The sequence below is a fragment of the Balaenoptera physalus genome (genome assembly GCF_965194825.1).
Source record: "Balaenoptera physalus genome assembly, chromosome: 1".
Taxonomy (NCBI): domain Eukaryota; kingdom Metazoa; phylum Chordata; class Mammalia; order Artiodactyla; family Balaenopteridae; genus Balaenoptera; species Balaenoptera physalus.
In genome coordinates, this window is record NC_138882.1 from 93,284,818 (window position 1) to 93,311,189 (window position 26,372).

The 26,372-nt window shown below is 43.6% G+C and overlaps 1 protein-coding gene across 2 annotated transcripts in view; it reads right to left on the reverse strand.

Annotated features, from left to right (window-relative positions):
* Positions 1 to 456: 456 nt before the first annotated feature.
* The window catches only part of CD101 (CD101 molecule), a 45,677-nt gene continuing 19,761 nt past the window's right edge, over positions 457 to 26,372 (reverse strand). For both annotated transcript variants that reach the window (XM_082458194.1, XM_082458195.1), the window contains exons 4-9: positions 25,283 to 25,669; positions 21,709 to 22,092; positions 20,295 to 20,699; positions 16,478 to 16,888; positions 13,457 to 13,852; positions 457 to 5,918 (exon numbers count right to left, since the gene is read on the reverse strand). In XM_082458194.1, coding sequence (XP_082314320.1) covers positions 5,626 to 5,918; positions 13,457 to 13,852; positions 16,478 to 16,888; positions 20,295 to 20,699; positions 21,709 to 22,092; positions 25,283 to 25,669 — 2,276 coding nt within the window. In that variant the 3' untranslated portion in view covers positions 457 to 5,625. The remainder of the gene's footprint in view (positions 5,919 to 13,456; positions 13,853 to 16,477; positions 16,889 to 20,294; positions 20,700 to 21,708; positions 22,093 to 25,282; positions 25,670 to 26,372) is intronic.

A 26,372-nucleotide genomic window follows, 5' to 3' on the forward strand; every position in this document is an offset into this window, starting at 1 on the left:
GCTCATTCTTGGACTACATACCCTTTTGTGTCTGGATTCTTTCACTCAACAATGCTGTGAGATTCATCCATATTGTCATGTAAGTTGGTAGTTTGTTCATTGTTTTTAAATTAATTAATTAATTTATTTATTTATTTATTTTTGGCTGAGTTGGGTCTTTGTTGCTGCACGCAGGCTTTCTCTAGTTGCGGCGAGCCGGGGCTACTCTTCGTTGCGGTGCGCGGGCTTCTCATTGCGGTGGCTTCTCTTGTTGCAGAGCACGGGCTCTAGGTGTGTGGGCTTCTGTAGTTGTGGCTTGCGGGCTCTATAGCGCAGGCTCAATAGTTGTGGTGCACAGGCTTGGTTGCTCTGCGGCATGTGGGATCTTCCCGGACCAGGGCTCCAACCCGTGTCCCCTGCATTGGCAGGCGGATTCTTAACCACTGTGCCACAAGGAAAGCCCTGTTCATTTTTTTTAATGTGCAGTATTCTGTGGTATATATAAACTATAATTAATCCATTCAACTACTGACGGACAATGGGTTTGTTTCCAGTTTTTAACAATGATGAATAGAGCTATGAATATTCTTGTGTATGTCTTTTGGTACACATAGGCATTCATTTCTCTTGGGTAAATGCAAGTGCTAGGTCATAGGGTGAATGTATGCTTAATTTTATTAGAAACTACCAAACTATTTTGCAAAATAGTTGAACAGATTTACACTCCCATCAGCAGTGTATTGAATTCCAGTTCCTCCCAATTCTTATGAGCGTTTGATGTTGTCAGTCTTTTCAATTTTAGCCATCCTGATGTAATGAACTTGAGTTTTCATTTGCTGGTTATTTACAATGTATGAACTTATTAATAGTTCCTTATCCAATGTGGTCCTCCATCTCAGCAAATTGTTCAATGTGATAAATATGCTTCTAGTCAAAACATCTCTATTTGTCAGTCAGAACTGGTGCAGAAGGAGCCTTGGATTCAGAGATGACATGGTAGAAACTCCAAATTTCTAACAAGTAAATTAAACATAAATGCAAGTATCAAAACAATAAAGTAAATAGAAAGCCAGTTAAAATAATGAACAATGTAACTCTGCCTTATCCCTACACTTTTGAGTAGAAAATTCGGTTAACAAATATTCTTTAAACAGAAGAAGAATCTGATAACATGTGTCGTGTTTAACAGATATATATTAGCTACCTCGGTGAGCTTGATATAATACTAGAAAATTTTGATAATTTTGTTCAGTTCTCAAAACCCTCACAAAGTTGGTATTATCTCCATTATACAACTTGGGAAAGTAGAAGAGATTGCTGAGGATGGCTACCCTGCTTCGCCTTGGTTCTACCACAGCCCTCGCCCACAACCCTCATCCATCGCCTAAGCTGCTGTTTTTTCAATTCTCTTAAAGAACAACTGCTCTTTCCCTACTAAATAACATCCAATGGCCTGCCCTGTCCACCAAATGAAGTCCAAGTTCTTACCCATGTTCATGATTTCTTTTCCTGCCCTTCCCCAACCGTAGTTAGAGTTTGCCCTAACTACGTTTCCATGTTTATCTCCCATTGCTCCCCTCCATAAATCTGACACTTAAATCAAACCAAAGCTATTCTATACACTATGCTTTACTTGAAGCTAACTCTGCCCCCAGACCACTGTTTACTCCAACTTCTGCTGTCATAATATTTTTTGACATTTTAAAGTTCAAATGATACCTCCTTTGTGAAGTTGTCTCTGATTTCTCATTGCCCATAGAACTTTACTGCGTTAGGGGGTAAAAATTAAAAGCCAGCATAACAGAAGTCCGAGCTGAGCCTACTGGGAATGCCAACTTCTCCGGACCTGTCTGATGAGTGGGGAGCCTCGCACAAGCACAATTTGCATGACGCATGTTGCAGGAGAAAGGGGGCCTGGGATGAAGACGTTTCAGAGGTTCCTAGGAGCCGAGAATAAGAAATGGAGAGCATAGCGTGAAGCCTGTCTCGCAGACTGGTCCCAGACAGTCTGGTGTCTAGACCCTATGGAGAAAGGAGATGTTAAACAAATGCTAAAGGAACTGTTTTCACAAGAAAATCTTTAGAGACATGGGGGCACACACAATCTTGGACCTGTTTGCAATCCAAACAGAGTGTCATGCAAAGACAAAATGAGGGTTAGGCACTCTTCCTTGCTTACCACCGTCCAGCTTTGGCATCTCACATGCTCCAGCATCCTTGCTGCAGTGGGAGCCCATAGATGTGAACAGAACAGCAGGAAGCCCTAGAAATGCTTGAAGAACACTTTATAGATGGCCAAGACTCTGGGGCAAAAGTATGTAGAACTTGGATTATTATTGTTGATTCAGTTTCATTTATGTGCATAGATGGGTAAGGCCTGGAAAAACTTGGGTTATGCCTACTTTCATTTATGACTTGAAATGGTTTAAAACCTATCTTCATATAAGTATCTGATTTGATCCTCATATGAGGTGGATACTATTATCACCAGATTTTTCTGATATCAATGGATTGAGCACAGTGTTGATTATGGAAAGAGTCCAGAACTTTTTGTCAGTGGGCCTAATTTTGAGCTCTTACTCTTTTGCATATGGTGGAGTGATCCCGGATAAACCCAACCTCTCTGAGCTTCAATTTCTTACCTGCAGGAAAGGAATACCAGCCCCTTTTGCATGGAGATGCCGTGAAACTCTGGGATGATGAACAACTCCTGTACCATTGTGAGAAGCTATTATGGCACATGACTTTCTACCAACTGCATTCATCTTCCGCCATAAATCAATTGTTCCTATCCATGTATCTCAATAGGCTGAAAATAATGAAAGGAGCGTAGTCATGCCTTATTCCTCTTTGTGTCATCTTGTCCTGCAACTCGACTTGATGGTGTGGAATACCTCGGGGTGATGAGTTTCTCAGCGTTAGTGGGAGTGTGGTAGAGAGGATTCACGCTTCAGAACTTCTTGGACTAGACACCAATCTGGAGAGCCTAAGATTATTTATTAAAGTGATCAGATATATAACAGATACAGATATAACACCTCAAATCAAGTTTCCCAGGAAAATAATACATGGCTAAAACTGACAGAACATTAGCCAGTGAAAGAGAGCAGGGAGTGGCAAACTTTTTCCATGAAGGGCCAGATAGTAAACATTTTAGGTTTTGCAGGTCATAGAGTCTATCGTGGCAACTACTCAATTCAGCCATTATATCATGACAGTAGCCATAGATAATATCTAGACAAATGGGAGTGCCTGTATTCCAACAAATTGCATTTTAAAAAACAGGTAGTGGGCCACATTTGGCCTGTGGGCTACAGGTAGCCAACTCCTGAGACAGAGGTTTGTCCTGTTGCCAAGGAGGATTTACTAACACAAGAAGCTGAAAATAAAACCAGGTGGTGACATAGAATAGAAAAGCTGAAATCAATGAGTAAAAGTAAACTTCTCTGTTAAGTCTGAAAAACTCAAATGACCCAGGGCATAATTGGAGAGAGAAGAGGTTTCACGTAAAAATGCCTGCTGAATTGGATGAAAATAAATTTTATTCTAAAGAAGTTCAGAAAGGTAGAAAGAAGACGCTGGGGTTTCAGTTACCTGGAAACTACTATGAGACAAATGGTGTGGTGTGACTTCCTAGAAAATCCAACGTGCTCTATCTAGTTCCCATTAATGAAAATAGAGCATCCAGAAAAAAACTAGGTGATAGTCCCAGGGGAGCAGGGTTGAGTCTGCTTGAGTCACCACTGGATCCCTCACACCCATGCCAGTGCTGGACACCGAGGAGGTGCTCACTGGGCAGTAATCATTCCCATGCTCTGCTCTGGGTGGGGCAGTCGGATATTTGAGTGTCTGGTCTGTGCAGTCTCTGTGCTGAATTCAAATGTGACAAACTGGTGTTTGAGCTGAGAGCGGAAAGGCAGTATCCAGGGAAGGAGGGAGAACAGTGGTTGGGGGTAAGAGTACCTGAAATGGGGGCAGCACCAGGATCTATTCTGATTCTCTGATGGGGCTCAATTCCATTCTCTTTCCTTTCAATATTCAATTAAAACACGGGTTTCTGGAAAAAACGGGGGTGGGGGGAGGGGAACATCACACTTCAACATTAAGAAATCTTGACATTAGCTTTGCTTTTGGAAAAATTTGCTCCCGTACCTGAGAGAGAAGAAATAAATGCTCTGACCTGTTTAAAAAAACATTTGGAGTATTTCAAATGAGGCTACAAAGGGAGATGAATTCAAGGAACCGGTAGGCCTGCTGTGGGAGTTCTCATAGCCACCAATAATCCCCTTGCAGAGGAACTAATTATGTTTGGAGAGGACGTGTGTGCCTGATAAAATAATTAAAAATAAATTGCTATCCTTGGAAATGCAAATTAATGAGTGTTAAAGCAACCCTGTTGGTCACATAGATAATAAATAGATGGGTTTTCTCAAGTCTGTTAGGTGGCACTGATTGATTTCCAATTCTGGCTACAACAGGGCCTAAGCTGCTTTTGAAACAAAGGTGAGGGGACCCCAGGCCCAGTGGGGACAGTTGTTATCTCCTAGGGGACAGTGGTTGGAAGCCTTCAGCCATGACACTCCCCCTCCCCCTCCCCCTGACTTTTCCTGGCTGAGAATAGAGGATGCTGAGATGCCTACTCTCCCTGAACTCCTAGCCCCTGCCGGAGCAGGACGGGATGGCGGCACTGTTAACTCCTCTGCCCTCAGATAACTGCCACAGCCCCCTTTCCTGCTACCCAGTGCTGTCAGGTCAAGGAAAATAAGGCCGTGGCTAAGAAGAGCCAGGAGCCAGATGGACCTTTGGGTGTGGGGAGGAAAGGGAGATATGAGGCCTTGGGGAGCTGAATGGAGCACTGTTGTAAAATTTTGTTTTAAAGTTTTTCCTTAGCAATGACTTAATAAGTCTTATGGAGAAAAGAAAGAAGAAAAAAAAAAGGGAAAGAAAGTCAGGCTACAAAATACCTTATCCTTTCACTAAAGAACCAATACTGATTAAGCACCTACTATGCAGAGCTTGCTCGTCAGTGGCATTTATAGATGGGATGGAGATGGAGTGAAGGAGAAAATGGGATTTCTGCCTTGAAGGAAGTCACAGTCTGATTGGGAGGCGGATTTGATGTGAATGAAGGGCATAGTCCCAACTCCTTTTCCTGGCTGGCATCAGGTCCTTTCCTACGCGTCTTATCTGGAGGCAAAAGATGACCTGGAGCCAGTGTGGCAGGACCACTGAGCGTTGTCCAGGGAATCAGTGACATGAGAGAGGGAAGCATCGCCCTGGGCTCTGCCGTGGGATCTCATTTAATCCCCAGCAGCTGTGTGAGGGAGGTACTCCTCTCCTTACAGATCTTTTGCATGGGGAGCCTAAGCCTCGTGAGGTGTGGCCAGCGGAAGACGGGCCTACGTCTTACGCATCTTTTCCTCCTGTGCAGCACTTTGTTCATAGGTCATCAATGGAGACTATCAATGGAGTCACCTAGCTCCTGGTGGGGGGATGCAATGGGTAGATGAGGTGACACACAAAGAAGCACTTAACGGTTTCTGGCACCACATACGCGCTCAATAGATGTTCCCTCTGAGTCCTAGGTACCTCGCCCCAGGCCACAGACTCAGAGGAGGACAGACCCAGGGGGCTCTCCTCTCCTGGTCAGTCCAGTTCCAAAATCCGCGCTCTTTCCACAGGGCTGCAGGCGCCTCTCGGGATTCGGCTGTCTTCACCGTCCTCTTCCAATCTGTGTGTGGTCCTGCTTCCAGCCCCTTTCAGGTCCACCCAGAGGGCCTTTTCTTTCTGTCTGTTTAGACTCAGAGTTGACAACTTCCTGGCCTTGCAGTACAGGCAGAGGAGGGAAATGAACAGAAGTGTGAGTATAACGAAGGGGCAGATGAATAGGAAATAGAGTAAAGGTACTGACGAGCAGATCCTGGAAGGAAACGTGGGCTCTGCAACAAAAAGGAAGAAAATAAAGAGAATAATTAGTCTCCAGCTTATTTGCACTCATCAATTATAAACACTTCTGGGATTTATCGTTACAGGAAAATATATGGAAGAATAACGGGGCCAAATGGCAGGGTGCCACTTAAATCACATGTGAGGAGCAAAGAAAAGGGAGCTGGGAGAAGAGAGCTCCAGGATGGTCTGTTCCAGCCTGACTCTCCCTCACCCAACAATTTCCAACCACCAGAGGTTCCCATGACCTACTTAAAATGAACAGCCAGAAAGAAAAACAAAACAAAAAAGAAAACCTCTCCTTTAATCTTCTTTCCTCAGAAAAGATATCTATAATTCAACCCTCGTTCCCAACTCTGTTGCCGGCCCTGAATTTTTAACTGAGTTATTCCCACTGCTGCTTCTGAAAACACACACACACACACACACACACACACACACACGTGCACACACGCGCGCGCGCACACGCACACGCGCACATGCACACTCTGCACTGTCCTTATAAAACAACAGCAACTACAAGTAAGAAGGACCATCCCTTCCTGAATCTCCAAACTGGTCTCACACTCCCCCACCCCCATTCAGCTCCTTTCCCCTCTTGCTCTTACCATCACCTCTCCCTGGCGTGCTCACTGCACCGTATCCTCGAGGTCCTACTGGCCTCATTTTCCATCACTCTGGCCTTCCACCTCTCCTCAGGCACAGTTTTCCTCTTCTTTCAATCCTCTTCTCACACATGCCTTTGTTTAGACCTCTTTCATCCCCTTTTAACCATCTTTATCATCACAGTCACTTGAGTAGGTCTGACAGCGTCCTTTGTTTCTACAGTCCTTGCAGTGCCTAGCACATGTGCCTGATAACGTTTGCTGATCTGAATTAAACTGGATTCACTGCAACCACATGGGCAAAGGCTACCATATAAAGGCATGCTGAAGCATCCGGCAGCTGCAGTCCGAGGGGAAGCGCCATCAACACACGGACACGCAGAGCACGCACCAGCAGCCCCCGAGGGGTTCCTGGCCACACAGCCAGGGAAGCAAAGGCGAGAGAACTGCCAATGCCACAGGCTCCAGGAAGCAGTGCCTCGAGTTACTAGTCAAAGGACAGGGATTTAGTCTCTGGATGCAGAAAGACATATGCTTAAAGAGACACCAACTATTAAATGTAGTCTTCTGACTACATTTATTTATGGCAGGATATTCAAAATCAGGGCTGTTCTGAAAAATCTGATGCTAATAGTAGCTGTGCTTTTATTGGAAAATTGTAATGACCTAAGCACTTTCTTCTTCAGAGGTTAAGCTGTAGGATTCATGGGATTACAGACGCTTAGAGATGAAGACGACAGGTTTAGAGGTCAGTGCGACCAACCACATGCTGCAAGAATCCCATTTTCGGCATTGCAGATACATTTTGCACATTGAAGGACATCTCTTTGTGGGAGGTTAAGAAAGAATCTAAACCTGTGTCCAGCTCCTGCACTGTAAACTCCGGGAGGAGAGGGCCTGTGTCTTACGCATCTTTTCCTCCTGTGCAGCACTTTGTTCGTAGGTCATCAATGGAGACTAAAGAATGAGTCAATTGCATGAGTGATTTGCACACACAGGAACCCAGGAGTAGCTGCCGTCATGTTACCCAGAGTAAAGATCATCACTGAACATTAGCCTGGCAGCTCTGAACAGGGCTGGCAAGGAGCTACGGGGGGTTTGTTGCCCTGTTCTTCTCTGGTCTCATTTATATTCTCCACCCTAGATTTGGTTTTTGTTTTTGAAAGGGTGGGCAATGATAAAGATAGATTTTGAATTCTTTCTCATCTCCTCTCCACATCCTACCTGACCCTTCTCTCCAAGGCCCTGCTTGACTACAATATTTCTCCCAGGTCTTACCTTAATACATTTGAAAGCATATGGTTAAGAAGGAGGTACAGACTGAAATGCTGAAAGAGAATAGAGCTGTAGAGTGGGTAAGAGTTCTGGCCTTGCTGCTTCACATTACTCATGTGCAGAGTAGGGATTGAGCACCTACTATGTCTCAAAGAGAGCTGGGTTCAAATCCTGCCTCTACAACTTACCGCTATTGACTTTGGACAAATTACTTTTCCTCTCTCTCTAATCATTAGTTTCCTAGTCAATCAAGTGAGGATAATAATTTCTAGAGTTGTGATGAGATAATGCTTAATAAAGCATTAAACAGTGCCTAGCACGTTTGTTGAGTCAGCAAGAAGTAAATACCAGCTAGAAAGCTACTAAGAAAGTTAGGAAAATCATAGGCAACTTTTTCCCAAGAGACCAGGCAGAAAAGAGGGCTGAACCTGCTGATTCCTCACTCAGGGACCGCAGACTTGGCCATGTCCTTCCACAGCCCACGTCTCTCCCTTAAATCTCTGATCTCTCTGTCCCCAGGGCTGGGTGACATTCAGCTGAGAGTCAAATGATTACTTGGGAGACTCTGGCTTCCTGTTCCAATCATGAGAGGCAGAGAACTGGGAGGTAAGAGTCTGTGGCACCCATGTGTCACCATTGCCAGGATGGTGGTGTGATGTTGGGGGGGATGGGGCCGGCACACAGAAGGTGGAAAGAAACCCGGCACTTGGATTTTCTGCCACTGAGACTCTAACCTTCAGTGTGAAGGGACTGCCAGAGGGCTTGACTATCTAAATGGGGCCGGGCTTAGAGCAATCTGCCATCCAAGGACGACAAAGTGCGCCCGTCGCAGTGCCGAATTGGCCAACAGCTAGAAACTGTCAGCTCCAGTGCTTCTAAATTACCTCTCCTGGGAGGGCGGTGTTTGCTCTGGATCCCACAGTCACCATTCCCACCGTCTGCCTCTCACCCTTATCTGGATTAGCATTAGTGACATTCAAAACCATTAAGGTTTGGCATTTTGAAGCAATCTGAGTAAGTGCTCAGTGCTCCAAGTACAAGGCCTGTAAGGCAGAGCCAAAAGTATAATGAGAACACTTCATCACCAGGTTTAGTTTGTAACTTGCTTCTACCCCCAGCCAAACACACCAGGAGGAGCATTCCTTTCTGATGTTACCCCAGAAATACCGACTTTAGAAGAAGAAAGGTGGAGGATGATCAGGGGGTTACCAGCTCACCCCCAGCCCCAGACTTGGGCAGCTGACAGGCCAGGTGTGGCCATGTGGGAGGGGTGGCTCCCGCCAAGAACTGAAAGCAGGATTAGGTAACCTGATACAAGTGCATCCCAGAGTAAGTGAGCCCCTTACAGCATCAGTTTCAACTCCACTGAAGAGTCGCTTGCTCATTTTTCATCAAGCATTTGTTGAACTGAGCGCTACGTGCCAGGCCTTGTTGGAAGCACTGGGGTAGCGTTGATAAATAGCATGTTCTCTCCAGAAACCTCAGTGTGATAGGGGCATATCTCTTTGAGAATCCACTTTCTAAATATATCCTTACCCCCCCAAAAGCTGGGAAATAGTGACAAATACCATTCTACTACAAATAATCCAGTCCCCAGAAAGCTTTGTAACCTTGCCTATTAATCACAGAGAATTCTCTAGAATGAGATACAAAAAGACTCAAGTAGCTGTAGCCCCCGCTTTGGCTTAGTCATAGCTAAGGAAGTAAGATGGAGAGGAAGAATGCAAGGTGCATTCCACCAAGGAAATACCTCTCAACTTTTCTGCCTTCACAGGAGCCATATGCTTCACAGGTCTATCAAGTAGTCCTAAACTAACCCAACCCAGAATTGCCAAATAAAGGTGGTAGAAAACCATTTGAGAAGTGAGAATTGGTAGCCTATTGTATTTCAACTGGACTTTATTAATACACAGAGCTGGTCCTGACCAGGAGGGCAGCTACACGGATTCAGTAAGTATTTGAGTATTGTTTCTGTGCCAAGCACTGTGCTCGTGCTGAGAACAAGACATTCAGTCTTTGCCTTCTCAGAAGGTATCGTCTGGCCCTGATGATGGATGTTAAACAGGTGGGATGACTAAGAAAATAAGGTAAGTCACTGAGAAAGTGGCAGTTAAGTTGGTCGGTGAATGATTAGTAGGTGTTGATCTGGGACAGATTAACATGAAGGAGCATTCCTCCTTCCATTCAGGAGGTGGTATAAGTTCACACAAGATGTTGGACTGTCAGTCATATCCACTCTCTTCTAATCTTCCTCTTCTTCCTCTCTACGGGCTCTTTTCTCTCTAGATGTAAAAGTGCTCAAGTCCCTACCATCTTCAAACCAAAACAGAACAAGGCAAAGCTTCACTGCACCTCTTGCCATTTGCTCTTGTCTTCTCTCTTTCCCTTTACATCAAAGCTCTTGAAAGCATGAACTGGATTTGATGTGTCCACTTTCTCCCTGCAGTCTGACTTTTCTCACTATTTTTCTGTAATTGCCCTATATTGTTAAACCCAATGGATAGTTTCCTATTTTTGTCTTAATTGGCCTCTTTGCTCTAGTTGAATCTGTCAGCTCTCCCTACTCTTGATACCCTCCTGCCTTTGGTGTCTATGATACCACCAAACCCTGGTTCTCCTCCTACCTCTAGGCTACTCCTTCCATTCTCCTTCACAGGTTCCTCTTCTGCAGTCCCCCGAGAAATAGCAGTGTATCGCAGGGATCCATCCTTGGGCATCATTATAGGCCATATGCTGATGATTTCTAATCTATAACTCTGGTAGAGATCTCATTTGGAAATCCTGAAGTTTATTGGACAGATCTCCCTAGATGACTCACCGGTACTCCAAACTCAATTCCAGTCCTACTTATTCAAAATTGAACTCATCTTCCCCTTTAGTCCTTTCTCCCATATTACCTCATTTAGTGACTGTCCCCACTATCCACCTTAGGCCAGAAACCTGGTATTCAGCCTCGATTCTCTTCTTCTGCTCGTTCACCATCCACATACACCTAATCAGTCTCTAAATCCTGAAGACCCCATCTCCTATTACGGAATGCAGAATGCCTGTCTTTCTCTCAGCCCTCACAGTCACTGCCTTAATTCAGGCCTTCATCTTGTCTCACCTGGGTCCCTACAATCAATTTCAAATAGTTCTCCCTTCTCTGTGCCTACCTCCCTTTCAATTCATTTTTAACACTGTTCCCAGGAAGAGCTTTCTAAAATGCAAATCTGATGTGTCACCCTCCTGCCTGAACTTGTTCAATGACACTCTGTAACTTCCATGAGAAAGCTCATCTTCCCTAGCTCCATACAAAAGACCCACTTGACATCTGTACCCTTTCCATCCCACTAGCCTCCTCTCTTGCCATCCTACCACAGTTTCTCTGATCATCTTGCATATACTTTCCTTTTCCCAAAACATGTGCCTTCCTTTTTATAGGCCCCATACTCTGGGGAACCTTTCCAAATCTCCTCCCCAGCCAGCTCTTCATCCCAGCCCTGCCTCTACTCCTTCCTTAGTATCCTGAGACTACTTCTTTCATGACACGTATCACGTTGGACTTTACTTTCCCACCAGACTCAGCTCTGTGGGAACAGACTCCATAATACATTTTTTGTGTGTCCTCAGAACCTCATATAGTTATTTATTGAACAAATTAAAATATTTTATCACATAAATAGATATATACATAGGTAGATGTGTGTGTGTGTGTGTGTGTGTGTGTGTGTGTGCGTCGCTAGCATGTTTGGAGGTATAAGGGGAGAAGGAGGTAACATTTGTTGAGCACTTACAATATGCCAGGGACTGTGCTAGATACTTCATATGCATTTGTACCATAATCCTCATTTTATGAGAAAGCTGAGTAACCAGGGTATGACTTCATAGCTAGTAGGGAGGTGATAGAGCTGCAATTTGAGACTAGGCTTGTTTGATTCCAAACCCTGGGATTTTTCATCACCCACACTGTCTTCCCAACTACCAGAAAGGAACAGCTGGGCAGAAGAAGTGAGATGCTATATTATAAAGATTCACTCGGGAACACTTAACTGTACTTATAATGAAAACCCTCAGGTTCTCATGGCACAGGCTTTCCAGCTCCTTCAGTTGTGAAGAATACAAAGACCATTCAGTTTGTAACATTTTCTTTCCAGAGTTCATCTTTTTAAAAACCTTACACCTGTTTTATAAGAATTCCATAAAGATGAACAGTATATATATGTTTTGAACGATCCCATCTGTCTCAGAGGAGATGTGCTTTTTAGCCACAGAATATATACTTTTTACAGTTATTATCTATTTATTCTACTACAAAAACGGCTGAATCTACAGAGCCTAGGAATTCCAGTGGGAAAACATGTATGGAATGTGCTCAGGGTGGGGACTTCCTATAATTGTTGGAATGGAAGAAAAGCTGATAGGAAGATAAATTCTGCCTGGATACTTGGGAGAAGAATCCTGCTGAAGAATAGTCAGGGGAAGAGAATGATGGACCCCAGCGAACAAGTTAGATAACTCTGACTTCCACTCTAGAAGCCTTGCTGGGGCTGGGATGCAATTGTCCCAACTCTGAGAAGGTGCCATCCATTCTCAGTAGCCCTCTTTCCCTCCTACAGACTGTCCCCAAAGCTAGCTGGTGCTGTAGGGCTGTTATCTTTATTGATCCTTTCTACTCTTCCTGGGATGGGGCAACAAGACCACACCTCTGCCTCTCCAGTGACCCTCTCTCACTGTAAGTTTAACCTGTAGCTCACCTCTCACCTTATCTTTAGACCCCAGCAGAAAGAGATGGCTCAGAGGATGAGCAGTCTACATCTACCGGCTCCTTAATCACCTGGGAAGATTTACTGGTCTGGCTGGAGGAATTTTTGCTTAATGAATGCCTATTACATGCTTGGCACTGCACTGGCTAGAAGGAAGCCCTCTCCTCCTTCACAACCTCTTGTTCTACACACCTCCTAAAGCTGAGCACTCAGCAGAATAAGTTGACCTTCTCACACAGAGAAGGGTCACCCTTTGGCCAATGGTCTTCAAGTAGCTGTCTTTTTGCCAGAGCCTGTAAACAAGTTCTATGGGACACACTTCCTCCCTCGATGACTTTCAAGGTGCAATCAGGAGAGGCACACCCAATGACTATCATGACCAAAGATCCGATAGCTTGTTGAACACATCAATAAGAAGCTTGCCACTTATTCGTTGAGAAAGGCTTTTTTTGTTGGGTTCGTTTTGACTCAGGGAGCATTTAGATATAGCTGATTTTGGTTCAACCAGATCAAACACAAAGTCACCATGTCCCTATTGCTCATCCCACTCCCACCACAGGTCAGCCTTCTGAGATTGGAGAATCAGCCAAGAGGTAAGGATGTCTGCCTCAAACATTATTTGGTTATTTAAAGGGATACAATGTTGATGGCTTTTTTGTTCAAGAGGGAAAGTGGGGGAGGAGGTCAGATGCCCTTGACATTTAAATGTCCATGCCAAAACCTCATGTAACCTTGTCTGCCCAAACTGAGTTACTGTTGAGAGAAATGGCGAAGTCATTTTCTTACGGGAATCTGTAAATTGTTTTCAGCCTGAAAAGAAGCAAAACATAGCTGGGTGGGAAAGCATAGGAGGGGAGACAAAAGATTCTCCTGACCACGAGCCATGGCAGATGAACCGCTAGTTACCTGAAGGCAGCACCGTGAGCACCACATGCTGTGACTCGTCTGATGCTTGGTTGACCCACTTGCTTGGGTTACCGTGTAGCTGCCACTCTGCCACCCTGCACCAGTACATTCCAGCATCCTCCATCTCCACTCGATGCAGCATCAGGACAAAGTCTGCAGGGGATGAACGGTAACAGTGCAGGCGCCTCCTGAGCCCCTCTTCACCATACTCCAGCAAGCCGTCATGCTGCAGGTGCACCAGCATTTTACTTCCAGAATTTTCTCTGTTCCAGTACCACATCACAGAGAACAGGGAGGCTGGGCTGCCTGTACTCTCCAGGCTGCAGCGGATGGCCACCTCGCTGTGCTCGGAGACATTTTCTCTCCCGGACACTTTGGAGATGCGTACCTTACTTCCTAGGAAATAACATGGCGGTAAGTTCGAGAAGAACCCAGCTCTTAGATAGGACACCTCCTCTGAAAAGTCTACTTCTCATTGAAGGGATGCCATCTTATAATTTTTAGATATCAGGTCCTTCATCTTTAACACTTTTCCTTGACCCCTATCCTTCTTCCATATTTGCCAGAACATTCTCTGCTATGAATCAAACCAGCCACTTCCCTTCATCAGTCTGCCTCTTGCCTGCTGGACCTGACACTGAAAACCACCCAGCTTTGCCGGATGTTCTGCCCTGCTGCTTTTACTTCTCCCAGCTCAGCTCTCCCTTCTGCTTCCCAGAAAGGCCATTCAAAACTTCCAGTCCGCCCCTCAAGTCGCATGTTCCATCACTACCCCTTTTTTTTTTGGCAAATTACCCTCCTCCCATGCACTGGATATCACCTCAGGTATTAGACGCAGGGAAAGAGGAGGCTACCCAAGAGACTGTGCATTTTCATACATGTGTTAGAATATCACTCAAGGAGACTATTTACATTATTGGATTAGACTAAGTTTTAAACAGATTTTGACATTTACTTTTTAAAAATGTTCGCCTTTTAACTCACAGGTGAGGACTTGGAAGGCTAGAGTAATCACACACAAAATAAATTATAGTATGCACTAAATTTTCAACTCTACTACAAACATATTTATTGATCTATCTTGAAAAGAACATCTTTGTCTGATCCTAGATTCTTTTTTAGCTACCATCTTTACTCTCTCTTCCCCTTTGTAGAGAAGCATGTGGAATATTAGTTTACATGGTACTGTCTCTGCTTCCTCACCTCAAATTACTCCCTACTTTATTGCCATCAGCTTTCCAATCTCATCACTAGGCTCTGGCCAAGGTCTGCAGAAAAAGCCCGATTTCCCAGCTCAAGAGACCATCCAGTCTTTTTTGTCCTCTCTGCAGCTTCTGTCACTGAAATCCACTTTCTTCTGATATCCTCTCCTCTTTTGATTTCAGAGAAAGCATTCCTCCTACAATTCTTACCAATCCTTCTCAGTATCTTTCCCTGGGGCCTCTTCCTTAACTTACTTCCTACACCAGGGTACAAAGCTAGCTACTCTCAACCAGCCACACACAGCCCACAAATATGTTTTATTTGACATCTTCAGTATTTTAAAAGAATTTGAATTCATTATGGACATTCCAAAATGATTGATGCCACCATAAAAAGATTTTAGGCATTTCTTGATAGACTAAAAGATTGAACAGCCCTGGTCCCACATTTCTGAATGGGAAGCGCTGGCTTGAGCTAAGAAATGGTGTGCACTTCTTAAAGGGGTGGGCACACACTGTCAAGGTTCAGCTTGGACAACTGGGAGAAAGGGATGCCAGCCACCCAGATGGAGAATGGAGTGGCCATGAGCCTTGTGGGATGGCCAAGATGATAAACGCCATCATGATGATTTGGGACATAAGGATGATTTGGGATATGCTGTGTGTGAGGCTCTCTGGGTCAGCCAAGTAGAAATGTGCAACAAGCAGATGGGTAGAAAGGCCTGGAGCTCAGGAGATGGGGGCTAAGCATAAAAACTTAGAGCTGTTTCATCGAAGGTGGTAGTTGGTACCACCAAGGTGGTATTTAAGAGGTTTTGAAGGGCACAGAGAGTAAGAGGAAAAATGGGCTCAGGTGTCCCTGATGAACAGCTGCATTGAGCAGGGAGAGGAAGACGTGCCTGAAGGGCATGGAGAAGGGCGGCCAGAGCGGCAGGAAGAGACTCTCGCGCTCAGCTGCTATTTTGCCCCTGCTGCTCCCAACCGACTGTGAGCTCCTTTAGGCTCTGCCTTATTTATCTTTGGATTCCTAATTGCCTAACACATAGCAATGTTCATTATAATCTTATTTTTTGATGTTACATTGAAAATAGAATTTTCAGTGCCAAACTAGATTAACTTATTTGCATTGTGCTTTTGGATCTCGGCCAGTTCCTGAACCTTAGCTGTGATGTTCATTTAATTTTAATCAACATTGGAGGTGACCTAAGTAATGCTGACAGATCTAATCAACCCTGCCCACATTTAGACCACGGCACTCTTAGACTAATGCAAATGAATGGAACTTCTATTTCATTTTTAAAGATCTCCTGAGGAGGAGGAGATGCCCTCAGTAAGCCATTCCAGCAGTTGACTACTTCTATTTGCCTTATGTTTAGGCAGCCAAATGTTGAAAAGCAGTCTCTCCATACATCCCTATAGAGTTGTACAGTTTCTGTTCACAGTGGGAGAAATATGCTTTGTATTACTCTCTTTCTGCCAAATTACAGTAGAGCCCCACTGGAATGACACAGCTTGTTTTACAGAGAGCTGGAGATACGATACCCTGGGTCGCTGCATAGACCAGCCTGCCAGGCTGAGAAGCAAACCAATCAAAGGGATCTTGCTCCCATCTAAGCTTCTCCAAATCTCAGCTTGACTCAAAGGGACCCCCGCCTGCTCTGGTGGGCTATCCAGTCCTGCAGTCATTGTGCAGGTGGGCACTCTTCCTATGACTATAGGTCATATTTTTACCTTCATCTAATCACTTCATAGAACAGCTGCCCAAGAGGAGATGGCAATTCTACAGAAAGATGCGTGAGACTATACTTGCAAGGTTTACCTGTGGGCCTGAGTTTCAATTCTGTTAGACCTGACGTCTTTTCTCCAAGCTTGTGCCAAGTGCCATTTGTAGACCAGAGCCATTCCTCCACAGCGCAGTGATATTTGCCCTGATCGCTGTCTTCCACATTCAGAATGTGTAGCTGAAACAAGTCTTGGGAAACTTTCTCGGCGTGGAATTTTTGTTTTCTCCGTGTGGTCTGAAATTCATCCCCATATTTTACTACGTGGGTTCGGTCCATTTCCAGGATCCTCAGCCAGGGTGCATTAGTGGACATGGCAGAGAAGTACCAGATAACAGCCAACCGAAGGTTTCCAGTGGATTGGCACAGGATGTTACACTCTATGTCTGTGTTGGAGTTGATGGAGATCTCTTGGACTTGACTGCTTGAATTCACTTTCAGCTTGCTCTCTAAATTAAAAGAATGGTACCATTACCTTTGTTACTTTGCTAGAAAATAGATCTTTAAGGTAGAAGGGACATTGGAGGTCAACTAGGGCCATACCTCCTACATCCATCAAATGTGTGAATTCTCTCTTTAGCAGCCCCACTAACTGCTCACTCAGCCTCTGAACAACTCACTAACTCACAAAGCACCCATTCCACGTTTGGACATGCTGCCACTAGAGAACTCTTTCTGATATCAAGTTGAATTTTACTTCTCCATAACTTCCATCCACTGGTCCTAGTTCTACCCCTGCCCCGGAGGAGTGGGATAGGGAGTGTGGGGCAGGGAGGAAGTGTCATGCAGAAAAGCCAATCTCTTCCACATGAAAATGCTTCAGTATTAGATAACCAACAAGGGCCTACTGTATAGCACAGGGAACTCTGCTCAACATTCTGTAATAACCTAAATGGGAAAAGAATTTGAAAAAGAATAGATACGTACATGTATATGTATAACTGAATCACTTTGCTGTACACCTGAAACTGACACAACATTGTTTATCAACTATACTCCAGTATAAAAGAAAAGAAAATGCTTCAATATTTTGGCACGGACATCTTCTCTTCTGTAGCATTTCACAAATCAAATTGAGGGAAAGTGGCCCTATTAATGCTTTGTCTGTGTGTTCACTATCCAGATACTCCTAGATCCACAGTTTGCCTAAGTCTAATTGTATCTGCTGGCAAACATGGGTAAACAAGAGGAAGTTGTACGTGGGCTATTACAACTGTGCGTCTCTTTGCAGCCAGCCACTCGACTGTGGGAACATTGTACGGATGTGGAGTCAACTATCCTTTAACCCAGAGCTTTCCTGCTTTGTCAGAAAGATGAATGGTAAAGCCTGGCTTCCAAATCTTATTCTTATCTTCTTGCTGACATCACCAGTTCTACTTTTGTGACTGCTTATTGATACTGCCAGTAGGTCCCTTTACTCTTCCTTCAACAAACATTTATTAAGCACATACTATATTATGTGCCAGACTATTCCAGGCTCTGTGGATCCCTCCCCTCAGTCTCTGCTTAGAGGAAGAGACTAGTACAGGACAGAGGCTTAGAGATTATAGGATTGTGTCACCCAGGTGGGACAGAGGTATGCAGAAGTGGCTGTCAGAGCACACAGCAGGACTGTGTAACCCCAATATGGGAGTGAGGGGAGGCTTCCTGGAGGAGATATCTCTAAGTTAAGTCTTAAGGGTTAATAGGAATTAATCTGATGGAGAAGGGGTTAAGGAATTCCATGCAAAAGAAGCAACTTGAACAAAGACTAAAAATGAGAGAGAGAGCTTAGAGTATTTGAGGAACTGCCAGTAGTTCAGTGTGGCTGGAGCTCAAATTCAAGATGGAAAGTGGAAAGAGATGATGCAGGAAAGACATAAATGTATCAGGTTATAAAGGACCTTGCTTGTCATGTAATGGGAGTTTGGACATGAGGTGGACGTGGAGAAGTAGTGGATGACTCAGGTTTCTTGCTTGGATCACTGATGGATGGTGGGGACATGGAGAACAATGTCAGAGGAGTAGCTCTGGAGGGATAATAATGGTGTATTTATGTATTGACATATTGAGTCTTAGAGGCAATTGCATTGATGAGTCTGGAGATCAGAAGAGAAGTATTTCAAGATAATGAATTTGGGATTTGTCAGTATATAGCCTGAATCCCTGGGTAGGAATAAGCCCACTTTGGGACACTGTACAGAATGAGAAGAGAGGAAGTTGAGGATGAAACCCAAAGGGATGAGTCAGTGGAGGAGGAGGATTCTGCAAAAGAGAATGAGAAGGAGCAGTCAGAGTGTTAGGAAGGAAACCAAGAAAATCTTGTGTCATAAGGCCAAGAGAAGAGAAGTTTTAAGAAGAAAGGATTAAACCAACAATTTGAAATACATCAGAAAGGACAAGTAAATTAAGGCATGAGTTAATCAACAAGGAGATCATTACTATTACCAAAAATATTGCTCAGTAGCTGAGATAATGACTGCTACCATGTTTGAGCATCTGCTTGGTGTGTCAAGCACTGTACTAGGAACATGTCGCCATCTTTAAATTGCACATCAGCAATTTACACATGGGGTCACTGGGCTTGGACAGATTAAAGTGCCTTGTCTAAAGTGATGTTTCTATCCAGTACTTGTCAGATCTAAATGACATCAAAGCCTCTTGAACACTCTGCTCTAAGAGAATGGAAGTCATGAAAGATACTGGCACAGCAGAATTTGCCAAGTTGTGTCTTACTTTAAATCTCTATCCTCTATTACCAACTGACAAGGTAAATTATTTTGACTGTAATCATAAATTCTCTAACTCTTGTATATTAACATATCAAAATGAATGGATTAATGTATTTAATGGGATTTACATTATCCATACCACCAGGGGATACATTCTAAACATTTAATGACTGGTCAGGCATGGGTACTGACCAATCCGAAAGAATGCCTCACCACTGGATCTGGTCCTAGAGGTCCCCTGCTGTGCCACGTGGTTCCCTTTAGTTGCTGAGCCGTGGGGACTTATGGGAAATGGGGAAGGGGTAACAGTTATTATTTGTCAGTGTGGAAGTATTTCAATGTTTTAAAAACCAGTATGGCGGGACTTCTCTGGTGGCACAGTGGTTGAGAATCAGCCTGCCAATGCAGGGGACATAGGTTCGAGCCCTAGTCTGGGAAGATCCCACATGCCGCAGAGCAACTAAGCCCGTGTGCCACAACTACTGAGCCCGCGTGCCACAACTACTGAAGCCCGCGTGCCTAGAGCCTGTGCTCTGCAACAAGAGAAGCCACCGCAGTGAGAAGCCTGCGCACCGCAATGAAGAGTAGCCCTAGCTCAATGCAACTAGTGAAAGCCCGCCTGCAGGAACAAAGACTCAACACAGCCAAAAAAAACCAAAAACAAAAAAAAACAAACCAGTATGGCCATTTTGTGCATATTAACTTAATGTTAACCTGGATATCCCTTTTTGTGTGTGTGTGTGTGTGTGTGTTTGTGTTTGTTTTTGTTTCTGGTTCCTTTTTTTAATTGAAGTATAGTTGGTTTACAATATTTCAGGTATACAGCAAAGTGATTCAGTTATACACATATATATTCTTTTTCAGGTTCTTTTCCATTATAGGTTATTATAAGATATTGAATATAGTTCCCTCTGCTATACAGTAGGTCCTTATTGTTTATCTATTTTATATATACTGGTGAATATCTGTTAATACCAAACTCCTAATTTATCCCTCCCCTCTCCCTTCCTGGATATCACTTACATACGGTGCTTACTTATAATACAAACTTGGGGAAAAGGTATTTTATGCTTTAATTCTATAACTTACCCTAAATGGGAGGAATGTTTAAAAAAAAGGAGGATTAATTTCAAGTAGTGTTTACCTGGTAAAGTGACAGTGATCCTCAATGGGTGAGAGATGGCAGAAGCCCTCATGGGGCCGTTTGTGTGTAGGGAATTTCTGTCATAAACTTCTACATTACACTGATAAACTCCTGCTTCTTCCTCGGTGGCATCATGGATTAGGAGTTGAGAACGAAATAAAGACTGTGAAACCTTCGTCTTCTTTTGGAACTGGGGTAGGAAGTTCCCCCATTCAATAGTGCCATTATGGGTGATTCGAAGAAGCAGATCAAAGGCTCGAGATCTAGCTGCCTGGAACTGCCATGTCACGGTGAGTGGAACCTTGAGGTCTGAGTAGCCAACCCTCACTATGCAGGACAGGTCAAAGGTGTTGGTTAATTTCACTTGTGGTTGACGGCTCATCAGACTAACTTGTAAACTTGACTCTGTGGGCAGAAATGTGAAACACAATTTCTAACACATTCAGCAAATCGAGGCACAAGTTGTCCTAGTCATTGCCTCCTCACATTGAACTATGCGTTCATACACTGGGAGTATCAAATACGTGGGGGTAGAAGCTGATTCACAGTACAGTCTGTCCTGAAGTCTGACCTCAGTTTTCTAAAGTTGACCCTCTTCTAAAGAGTGTTGTCAGCAGACACAACAAACAGGCAGTGTTTCTCCAGTCTGCTGCTTAGACAGCTGCTGCTGAGTGGGTGCGGTGCTCCCCGGCCCCACTGGCTGGCCTCCTTCCCTCATCCCCACTCCTGGGTGCACCATCACTCTTTTGCACCTGCTCCAGGAGACTCTGCCATCCCAGGGCTGCAGCTGTCAGAAGCCTGAATGCACGAGGCTCCGCTCCACTTGGCATATCTCTTTTCTAAGTCTATTCCAAGTCATACGATTTTGTTTTTAGCCTTGAATAACAGCTTACAAGTTGCACCCTAAAGATGATCTTTATAAAGACGAGTAAAGGGCCTCCCTGGTGGTTCAGTGGTTGAGAGTCCGCCTGCCAATGCAGGGGACATGGGTTCGAGCCCTGGTCTGGGAGGATCCCACGTGCCGTGGAGTGACTAGGCCCGTGAGCCACAACTACTGAGCCTGCGTGTCTGGAGCCTGTGCTCCGCAACAAGAGAGGCCGTGATAGTGATAGGCCCGCGCACCGCGATGAAGAGTGGCCTCTGCTCGCCACAACTAGAGAAAGCCCTCGCACAGAAACGAAGACCCAACACAGCCAAAAATAAATAAATAAATAAATAAATAAAAAAGAAGACGAGTAAACTTCAGAGATCAGTTGACAGACATGGTAGCCAGAGGCTCTGCTCTGTGTCCTGGGGTACACGTACCATAACTAGGGGATTCAGGGTGACAGACAATCGAATTCCACAGCATTGCACTGCAGAAGGAAGATACTGATGATACGTAAGTTCAGAAAAGGATTTCCCTGACACTTACTCAGAGGTTTTACAGTGACTGACATCTTCTGAGTCCAGCTCCGATCTCTGGCCTGTTTCCGGGTCCTCTCAGACACTCTGCACTCAAACGTGCCGCTGTCTGTGATGGTGGTGGAGGTGATCTCCAGCTGGAAGGTGGCCCAGTCCGTTTTCTCCAGCCTTGTGTTGCTGTGGCTATCAAGTTCCCCGTAGGAGGCACCCAGCTGCATGGTGCCATCCTGCCCCATTCCAGCCACAAACTCTGGCTGTGTCTGGTCTTGTGGGATGTGCCACCAGGTCACGGACAGGAGACTTTCATCTCCACCTACCTTGCAGAGAAGGGTTAATGCCTCTCCTTCCCACACTGCTTGCTGCCTGTTCTTGGTAGACACGACCACATGTCTTGCTGTGGATTACAGATTTTAAAAGAAAAAATTATTTCAAGTAAATGAAAATTTTTCTAAAAACCAGTGAAATCTCATTAATTAGGACTTGACTACTTTGTGACAAATCCTATCAGGTTGTTCACTCCTGCACCACCCCCGGAAAAAAAGATTTCATCAACACTTAAATAGTGGAAACAGCAGAAAGATTACCAGGAGAACTTATTTACACTTAATTTATAATTTGCCCTAATTTTTAGTGATTTGTTCCTTAGGAACATCTAGTTGGGAAAACATCTGGTAATATTTTGTTAAATTAATTACGGTTGGTGTATGAGGCTGAAAGTAATGAAGCTGTGTTTATTTAAATGTTTAGTTTTTTTAGAATTCAGACTTTCACAGTTCAAAATGACCTTCCTCTCCTTACTTACCTTCCCCCAATTAGTGTGTATTCTGAACAGTGAAGGAGTATTGTTAATTATATTTCTGTTCAAAACACTGTGATTAAAAAATAATTACTTGGGGGGAAATGTATATATATATAAATATATATATACAATAAATATATATATACATTTCCCCCCAAGTATTTTTAAAAAAATATATATAATTACCTATATATATATACATACATATACATTTCTCTTTTTCAAATCATATATTCATTCATACATATTGTTGAAGGGAGAGCCTTCCTATATCTGAACTATAGTGTAAAACAATAAGTGTAAATCTGGCTTCCAGATGGGAAATTCAAGATGTGTAGAAATGCAGACATTCCTTCAACAGATACTTCCTGTGCAAGGCCTTGTCCTGGGTGCTTTGTGGGCAACGTAAAGATCCCTCAAGCTCATGCATCCTAGGCAGCCCGGCCTCAAGCTTCAGGTCAAGGTCACTGGAGTCAGAATTATCCTGGACAACATAGTGGACCACTCTGAGCCTCAATTTCCTTTCCTGTAAATATGGGGGTAATAATAACACCTCCCTTATGCATTGTGAGAGGACTAAATGAATGGCACATGCAAAGGGCTTACTCCAGCTGGCAAGGAGAAGTACCCAGCAAAGGTGAGCTATTAGCGTTAGGGCGTAATGATAGGCACTTTGTGACAGCAGAGGAGTTCAAAGCCAGAAAAGGAAAACAAAATAGATTTTTTTTCAAATTTATTTTTTCTGGCCTTGTGGGATCTTAGTTCCCCGACCAGGGATCAAACCCAGGCCCTCAGCAGTGAGAGCATGGAGTCCTAACCACTGGACCACCAGGGAATTCCCAGGAATACAAAATAGAACTGGCATTAGAAATTTAAATAGGATCTAAATGAATCTGCAAATTGATCTTCCCTGCTGAGGAAGGAGTTCAGTCTTTAACCACTTTAAGTATAAATGTATATGTTACAAAGGCAGAATGAAGGCTAATGTCCACAAATAGGTTAATATATCTATATCTATTTATCTATCTATTACATATATATAACTTGCTTCCAAATTTTGTGTATTAGAGGCATAATTATACTTAATTTTTTTTCAAGTTAAAAATAGACTCATAACTAAAGTTTAGAAATTAGAGGGGAAATTATTACTCATAATCTCACTACTCAAATATAACCATTATGATTAGTTTCAACCAGCTTCAGTTTTGTTTTGTTTTGCTTTTTTAACTGTGGTTTCCTTAGTTTACTGCGGTCGTTACTGCCTCTCGGTAAGAAGTAACACACTTACCACGCATGTGTAAGGTATACATGCATAGCAGTAGGGAGTACCCTCTTCTGTTTAAAACATTCATGGAGTGATAAAACGCTGCTCATACTTGAAGTAATGGTTTGAGTTTCAAAACCAAATGCTCAACAGGATCTTTAATAAATCTGTTAATAACCTTTTTTTATTCTACGTAAAAAGAAACAGGCTGGACTCCCGCCTGCACAAAGGATTATTTTTAGCTCGGGAAGACCACCTACTTGATAGGCTTGTGATCTGTGTGCCACGAAGCACACCTTTAGGTCTCTTTAGCACAAATTCCTATGTCCTGAGTTTATGAAAGATCTACAGATCTGCTCCAGCAGAGACAGATACACGAAGTTGAGATTTAGCTCTGTGTAAATATGTAAACACGCCTACATAGTTTTTTCTGAATCCTAGCAAGTCAGAACAAATGTTTAGTGTAAAAACTACCACCAACACACTTCCTGGCTTGCCACTCTAGGCCAAAGCTGTGCGTCTTCACTCCCAGCAAGTGGGGTGACGGAGAAGAGGATGGAAGGGGAATGCTTCTATCTTTGGAGAGGCCTCCAGTGAGCAAGTACAACAAGGATATCTTCATTTTTAGTTTGTTTTTGTTTTTGATTTTTGCAAAACCAAAAATTTGGGGCAATTCATTTCTCTAGACTTTGAATTTAATATTCAGCCCAGAGGATCCTAATATTACTTGCAGATTTATCAGTTTTCTCTCCACACAAAAAGCACTGATAATTCAAACACGTTTAAGGTCACCCAGCCTTCAGAAACTAAACAAGACCTGAGTGGCCTTCCAGATACTCAGACCCATTTGGATAGGCATCTCACGACATCATAGCAACATGCAGGCAATAGAGTCTGCCCACTATCATTTACTTCTTCTTTTCTTACTCTGAGTCATGCTTTGGTGCAGAATTAAGACTTAGTATCAGTTTAAGATAATAGAGAATTGATGAAAGACACCTGAAAGATGTCACAGGAGTAGGAGGCGTAATGTGGGTGTTTATTTCCCAGGAAGGGGGCAAGTGTAAGCTCTTTCCTCTTAATCTACTCAAAACACACACACACACACGCAACAAGGAGACAGAGGGCTTCATTAATACAGGTGTTCTCTGCTGAAAGAATACCCAATGGACAAAAATTAGAAATAACAGCAAATAGAATCAAAGAATCTAAGACGGCAAGAAGTCACTTCAGGACCGTCAAATTAGATGGCATTATCTTACAGTTGAAGAAGCTGAGATTTAGAGGTGAAGTACATAGTGTGTTCAGGATCATGGCCCATTTAATGGCTCAGGAATAGGACTCAGGTTTTCAGCTGGTTTGGGTGCTTTCCTTTGAAGTACTACACTCCACTCCACCTCAAAGTGATCTGATTGACACCTGACTTCAGGAGACCTCCCCCGTGTCCATGAAGGCATCCTGTACTCACAAAGGAGGGCATCTAAAAGCAGCCCAATCGTGTCTGGCCCCGACTTCACATACCTGCTGGCTTCCTCAGGTGCACATAGCTGTCTGGTGACTTTTTTTTCTGGAGCACCTGCCAGGAGCCCATCTGAGCTCTTGTCACCTCTGCCACGGCACATCTGTAGGCACCTTCATCCTCTGGGCCCACAGAGAAGATCTTGAGAGAGAAAGCCTTGGGGCTTAACTTTGAAACCTGGAACTGTCCTTGACTTGCTCTTTCTTGATAGTCTTTCTTCAGACCCAGAACTCCACCAGCATCAATGTGGGCCATTTCAGTATCATTGAAGAACCAAGTGCCCTGAAGCTGTGGGTCCTGGCCACCGCCCACGACCAGGCAAACCAGTTCTAAGGGTTTTCCTTCAGGAACTGTACTCTCAGCCGTGATGTTGACTTGAAAATCTCTCACTAGGAAACAAAAGCAAGGCAGATATATAGAGAGGCCACTGCATCTATCCTTTCAATACCAGAGAGAGATGCTACCTCCTGTTAGGATAGTACAGGGATTGAATTTCATGTGGGAGATCAGTTCTGAGGAGAAGGTAAGCCAAAGAAATGTCTAGAATTAAAATATGCCCTTGACTACTCTTTAAATCACCTAGAAAGAACAACATACATGATTTTCTGAATGCAATCCTATTAAGCAAGATGTATGCATAGATGTGTAAAGTACACAGTAATGTATCTTTTTAAATAAAATATTTTATACTATGTTGAATCGATGTAAATTGTGATTTCTTGCTCTCATTTTTGGCTGAGCATATCCAGTGGAATTTTCCGAAGTTAAAAGTGTATGTGATATATGGCAAGTCCACAGCTAACATCACACTTAACAGTGAAAGGCTGAAAGCTTTTCCTCTAAGATCAAGAATAAGACAAGGATGACCACTCTCACCACTTCTATTCAACATAGTATTGGAAGTCCTAGCCAGAGCAGTTAGACAGAAAAAGAAATTAAAGGCATCCAAATTGGAAAAAAGGAAGTAAAACTGTCACTGTTGGCAGATGACGTGATCTTACATATAGAAACCCGAAAAAACTCCACCAAAAGATGTTAAAACTAATAAAGAATTTCAGTAAAATTGCAGGATACAAAATCAACATACAAAAA